The 6,531-nt window shown below is 33.7% G+C and overlaps 2 protein-coding genes across 2 annotated transcripts; both read left to right on the top strand.

Annotated features, from left to right (window-relative positions):
• Positions 1–90: 90 nt before the first annotated feature.
• Positions 91–2,248, top strand: si:ch1073-406l10.2 (uncharacterized protein LOC100536977 homolog). The gene is made up of 4 exons (XM_052543222.1): positions 91–335; positions 1,047–1,157; positions 1,384–1,485; positions 1,720–2,248. The coding sequence occupies exons 1-4, from the start codon at positions 141–143 to the stop codon at positions 1,801–1,803; spliced, it is 492 nt and encodes a 163-aa protein (XP_052399182.1). The 5' UTR covers positions 91–140; the 3' UTR covers positions 1,804–2,248.
• Positions 2,249–3,235: 987 nt separating this feature from the next.
• Positions 3,236–6,364, top strand: zgc:195173 (uncharacterized protein LOC792613 homolog). Its single transcript, XM_052543221.1, has 4 exons — positions 3,236–3,618; positions 4,324–4,434; positions 4,529–4,630; positions 5,224–6,364. The coding sequence occupies exons 1-4, from the start codon at positions 3,424–3,426 to the stop codon at positions 5,311–5,313; spliced, it is 498 nt and encodes a 165-aa protein (XP_052399181.1). The 5' UTR covers positions 3,236–3,423; the 3' UTR covers positions 5,314–6,364.
• The last annotated feature ends 167 nt before the right edge of the window (positions 6,365–6,531 follow it).

Genomic DNA, 6,531 nt, shown 5'->3' on the forward strand with positions numbered 1-6,531 from the left:
CACTGAACCTAGTTAGCAAATAAAAGCAACTAAAAAAAATTTTAACCTCACTAACAGCCTGTTACCCAGCAATGATACATTCCTGGAACGAGGCTGTTTTGAGCGCCTGCAGCGGGAGCTCGTGCTCAGACTGGTAGAAGATGCCTCTGCTGCTGTTCGCTCTGCAGCTCGCTGCCGGAGTCTCACTGAGCTCAGTCGAGGCTCAAAGCTCCTTCAGCAAACTCCCAGACTCCTACAAGAAAGGAGTGGAGCTCGCGGAGAAAAACGTGAACGCTCACGAAGGCGTCCAGCATCATTTTCTCTTCTTTAAAACCATTCAGAAGTCGCAAATTGATGTAAGCCTTTCTCTTTGTTTCTTGTTTCACTCTTCTCTTTGAATGCCTCGTGCCTCCTCGTCCAATATATGACTTGGAATGACGTCATACCGAGTTGTTGTTTTTTATTTTCAGTAAAACAAAAATATTATCGTAGCATGTCTGTGTATGTATATAGCATTTTAATATATTTATTATTATAACTATTCGTTATTTTTGAAGTTGCATTTTGTGGAATATTAATAAACTTTAAATTAAATACTTTTTTGAAATGATTTAATTGTAATTATTAATTGTAGTTTACAAATAATGTAAATATAAAAAAAATATATTTGTTTGTTTGTTGATTAACATGCTAATTAACAAGATTAATAAATTGTGTGTAGACAAAAGTTTTGCTTGCTAAATCTGATCAAACTGGCTATTTTATACATTTATTTCACGTTATTTATTTTAGTACCACTTATTACTATTATAATATTTGTTAATATAAAAAATATATATTTGTATTATGTCTATTTAGTTTTTTATTTATTATAATTTAGTTTTCAGCTTTTAGTGCTTTAAAGTGGAAATGAAAAATGTTGCCTTGACAACTAGCTAAATAAAAAAAAGTTTTAATGTTTTTAATTTATTTATTTTTTAAATAAAGAAAATGTATTTTTTATAGTTTTAGTTAATGATAATAACCCAGGTGTTCTGTTTATTGGATGAAATATTGTCTCTATATAGGCAGGGTTTGATGTCGTCTACATCTACCATAACTTTTATCTGAAAGCCACCAAGTGCAAAAGAGGAACTGAGAACGCAGGTGCAACCACATGTGCGTTTAGGAATGATCGGGTAAGTAAAGTTTATATCGTCCAAAGTAACAGAGAATAATTTGCTCCGCCTCTGCACATTCTTGTATTACTAGTGAATACACCTTGAGGCTTAACACTGCAAAACAACTGCGCTTTCATTTATATAACATGCATGCAATACCATAAGAGCAAGACATTGTACCTTTTGATAGCAATCATGGCTAAAAATGGAATAGAATGAAACTTATGCTTATTTATTTCTCCAGCCTCTGATAGACTGTGCTGTCTGCTATAAGACCTACGCTGGAGCAATTGAGGAAGAACCCAAACCCTATGTGAGCTGTGTGCATAAACCTGCTCTCACTGAGGTGTGCTTCTCATATGCTTCATATTCTGCATACAGACCTCGTAACAAAACTTGAGCTCTGATACTGATAGTAATAATGCATTGCATCTGGTCATCATGGCACACCAGTGCTCCATAGTAAAATCTATAGTTTTGTTCATATTCTAATGGATATGAATATTATTAAATGACTTTTGCTGTGTTTTGCATGATCTATCTTAATGAACTAACACTGTCTAATTGTTTTTATCCCAAGGACATGACGAAAGTCAGAATAGAGCACTGTAATAAGATGGGTTACAGCAGCGGATCCCCCACCCTGCTGGCTGTCATATCTTGAGACCACATCTGCTGTTTTTCTGCACTGAAGAGCACGGCAGTGTTCTTTGATGTGCCTTTTCTTGGCCAAATTAACTCTTTTTCTTGGCCAAATTAACTATTTTTCATGAATATTTGATTCATAAGAACTGAAGTGATAGTAATTGTAACATTTTACCACTTTAGTCATCACAGGCGTGCATCACTGTCACCCTGTGGTCTTGACTATTTTCCCTGTGACCTAGGCCTATACAGAAATACATACTGAAATGCATAGTTGCAATGTATCTTTAAATGTATAAACCATGTATAGGTGAATATTAAAAATCATATTATCCATAGCTTCAAGGGTAACAAAAGAACAAACAAATGACTATACTGCATTGCAGTAAGTATACTTTTATATGCAGCTGTTACTTTTTTTGTATGTGACTCATATGGTCTTAACATTAAAAATATAATACGGCTTTCATTTGTTATCATTTATTATGCAATAAGGTTTTCATTACTACATTAGTTAACACGAACTAACGATAAACAAAGCTTCTACAGCATTTATTAATCTTATATTTCTACATTTGGTAATACATTTTTAAAATCAAAGGTTGCATGTTAACATGAGTTATTAATGCAATGAATTTTCTGTGTATTTTCTAAATATCTTAAAAAAATAAAATGTTGGATTTGTTTTTGTTTTTTTGATGCAGCAAATATTTAAAAAGAATAAAAATATACAAAGATAGAAGATCTTAGGTTAAATAAAGGTAATATAATCGATTAGATCTTGGTCATTTGCAGGGTGAATAAAAGGTAGTTTAATAGCTAAACCAAAAATGAAAATTTGCTCAATATTTATTCAACCTCTGACAATACAAGGGGTAGGTGACTTTGCTTCTTCATTTGGACAGATTTGGAAAATTTAGCTTTACATCACTTGCGAAGCAAAGGATCCTCTGCAGTGAATGGGTGCCGTCAGAACGAGAGTCCAAACAGCTGATAAAAACATCACAAGTGATCCACACAAATCCAGTCCATCAGTTAACATCTTTCGAAGTGAAAAGCTGCATGTTTATAAGACACAAATCCATTATTCTGACGGCACCCATTTACTACAAATAAATGTTATTAACAAACAGTTCAAATGAATTCTCTTCTGGTTAGTTAATGTTCCTCTCTTTTGTTCATCATTTCATGTTACAACTTGTCAGTATTTGGAGCTGGATCACATCCAGTCCTGCCTACAGAGTTGACTTGTATTTAAGTTATGTTTGTCATGAAACTTACGATGGCATTTCGTTTCAAGATTTTAAACCTACATCATTTAGTATTTTTCCCATTATTAATTAAGCCAGTATCCTTAGTTTTTAGTGTCTGCTCTCCACTGGATGGCAGTCCGCTCAGCATGATCTCACATTCCCTCTGTATGTGAAATCAAAAACACAAAGACAAAAAGAAGACTCAACCCACAAAAACATCCAATGATTGCACAATCTCTCCCTCTCTTCTCTCACTCCCTCCCTCATGTGCGGTGATTTAGATTCAACACATCCATCACTGTTTACATTCTTCTGAAGTTTTGCACTTTGTAACGTTGTATAACCTAAGATAAGCACGTCTGAGGGATTTTCTTGATTGAGCAAAAATGGCTGTGTTTCTGTTCCTCGTCCTGGTCAGCGCTGGAGTCTTTCTGGACACAACGGAGGCGCAGGAGGATCTCGGCAAGCTTCCTGAAAACTACAGGAAAGGTGTTGAAATGGCTATGGAACAAATCAACTCGCATCAGACAATCCAAAGCGTTTTTCTCTTCTTCAAAAGTGTGGAAAAATCTGCCATTGATGTAAGTAACTTTTTTTTAAAGCATTCTTTAACTTACCTTCTTTTTAAATAAAGTAATTTCCTTTCAGTTTTAAAAACGGCAATTTTTTACATTGTTAACCCTTTATATTGTGCTGAAAAAGCTTGACCTAATTTGAGGTTCCTGGTCAAAAATGATCTGGTTGAAAAGCTGCTTTTAAACCTCTCATTATATCACCAAATTGAGCATCCAAACTTTTTGTCAACTTGTTTTCTTACACTTAGCACAGGTTTTGAATTTCTTTTTCATAGGTCTTATTAATCTGCTCCTCAATATCGGTGGAAACTTTTTTTATTTTTTTATTCAAAATGTATTTTATTTATAAAATGTATTTATTTAATTGAAATTTTTAAACAATTGTTTTTTTTTCAGTAATTTTTTGAAAAGGAGCGCAAGTGTAAAAATTATTTGAAAAATTCCTAAAAATTCTGTATGAGCAATATCAGTATGTTTTAATCCAATGCGATAACATAAACTAGCATTTTCAGGAAAAATAATGTTTGTTCCGAGTCAAAATGACCAGATCACAACATGAGGGTGAAGTTAAATGTATTTTACTTTGTATCCGAGTCACAGAAGCATTTAAACTGAAAGGGATGGTTTATCTTTTTTTATTAATTGAAACAAATATTTCTGAGCTTGAATGTGTTTTGAAGTTATGATATCTGATAACCTGATTTATTTTAGGGTGGGTTTGGTGTTAGTTATATCTACCATCGCTTCTACCTTAAAGCCACTAGATGCCCTAAAGGAACTGCGAATGCAGACCCGACTAAATGTGCTTTCAGAAATGACAGAGTGAGTTGCTACAGAATTTACAGTCTCAAATTGAGCTTCCAATGTGTTTGTATAAATGTGATAGATAATATGTTCATAATCTGTCTATTCTTAGCCTCTGATTGACTGTGGAATCTGCTATAAGACACACGCTGGAGAGATCGAGAGTGAACCGAAGGCTTATGTTCACTGTATTCACAAACCACAGCTCACACAGGTCATTCATTCCACATGCAAACAAACACATACTGTAGAATGATTTGTTTGAAAATAAACATTGCAAACAGGTTGTTAACTGTTGGATTTGATATATAATTATGATGTTGATGTGTTTTAAGCGAGCATTTTTTTTAACAAGAGCTTTTCTATCTCATACAAAATGCATGGATATACTTTACCATAGCTTTGAAACTAGCTAAATGTTAACTCTTTGGTTTGATTTTTGGAGACCCTTTCCTATAATATGAAAGCAAAGAAGAGATACTGAAATCTGGCACATTTGATTGAATGATCCCATTTTCAAAGAAACTGTATTGTGCAATATTGCAATGTCATTTCCAGGAAATCAGATCCATCTCTGTTCGCTGAGAGAAAAACTGGATTCACTTTCCATTAACTTATATTTTAATATTTATATTTATATTTATTTATTTGCTGTTTTCATTCTTTCTTCTGTGCTCTCGTAAGTAATCAGTCGTGAAATTATATTTAAAAAATATTTTTTTTTACAACACAGTTGAAGGAGGAAGTATTTAATCTTTGTTATCAACCTCTTCCAATTATTGAATATTACTGTTATTCTCATTTCAGAATTTGCTGAAAATGAGAATTGAGCACTGCAACAAAATGAGCTACGCTAACGGATCGCCATCTCTCCTGGCATCTATGAACCCCGAGTAGATGAAACATATGACATATTCCTAAAAATTCATTGGCAAGTATCAGCCACACTGCAGAATATCTTTGCACTGTTCTTTTATCTATTCTTGTTTATAAAATTGGCATCAGATATTATGAGTGATGCTATTTGTTTAACATCATTTATTCATTTAAAAAACTGAATTCTTAAATGGAATGAATTACAAAAGGTTACAAAAGTCTGTGTTTTGGGTTGATGTTTAATCCCTTTCATTTTAATGATTTTCAGTCCCTTTATTCTTTCATTTAGTCGTCATATTGATTTTAGGGCATTAATGCTAACATTGAACACTGGTGGTATTTGTTGCACTGTTCTCTAACAAATAAATATTTTTGAGCTACTGTATACGTGATGAATGATCGTTGGTTTGTTTTAAAGGAGAAAAGCAGAACATGTTGCTTTTGAATGCATTCACTGTTAGTAGAACCACTGCTAATAAGTGTTTAGTTGAGGCCAAATTATGGCCTTATACACACACACACACACAAACACACACAGTCTTCCAGCACTCCATTAATGCTAATGAGAGGAGACTACTTTGACCCTGAAGTACTTTGACAGCTCACCCTCATTTATGAAATGTAACAATAACAAGTGCAATTTTTAGTAAGGCATTTGTTTAACCCTTGGCTGAACTGTTGCTCTTTTGTAACTATGCACTGGCATCATGCAGGGTTTCTGTCTGTTTTGGTTCATTCTATGCTCTTGATGCCGGTTTAGAAACTGGGTTTGTGTGTGCTGCTGCATTAATGCCCTCAAATTTTATTAGAAACAAACATATACAGTAGTTATCTGATGTTATATAATAGGGCTAAAATATAACCGGTTATGAATGTGTGTTGCCATTCTAAATGCATCCTTATTGTTCACATATAGCAAAATGTTGTGCTTCCACTGAATAATGGGAATTGTATTACTTTTCTACTGTATCTTTCTTTAGAATCTTCTGTATCTCTGTCAGCAGTTGATCAGAACCATGGACAGCACCTGTGTGCAAACCTGTGTGACATTACAAATATATGTTTAAATATGTTAGCGACACCAACGGTGACTTTATTCTCCCCTCAAACAGGCTGTTTCACTTTGTTCTAATGGATGTCAAAGATATACTTGAATCCCTATGATCATGTTAAAGATATGCTTTCATGGGAATGTAAAATTATGACAAAATTAACAGTGGCAACAAATGCACATTATTT

The sequence above is a fragment of the Carassius gibelio genome, chromosome A24, assembly GCF_023724105.1.
Source record: "Carassius gibelio isolate Cgi1373 ecotype wild population from Czech Republic chromosome A24, carGib1.2-hapl.c, whole genome shotgun sequence".
NCBI lineage: Eukaryota > Metazoa > Chordata > Actinopteri > Cypriniformes > Cyprinidae > Carassius > Carassius gibelio.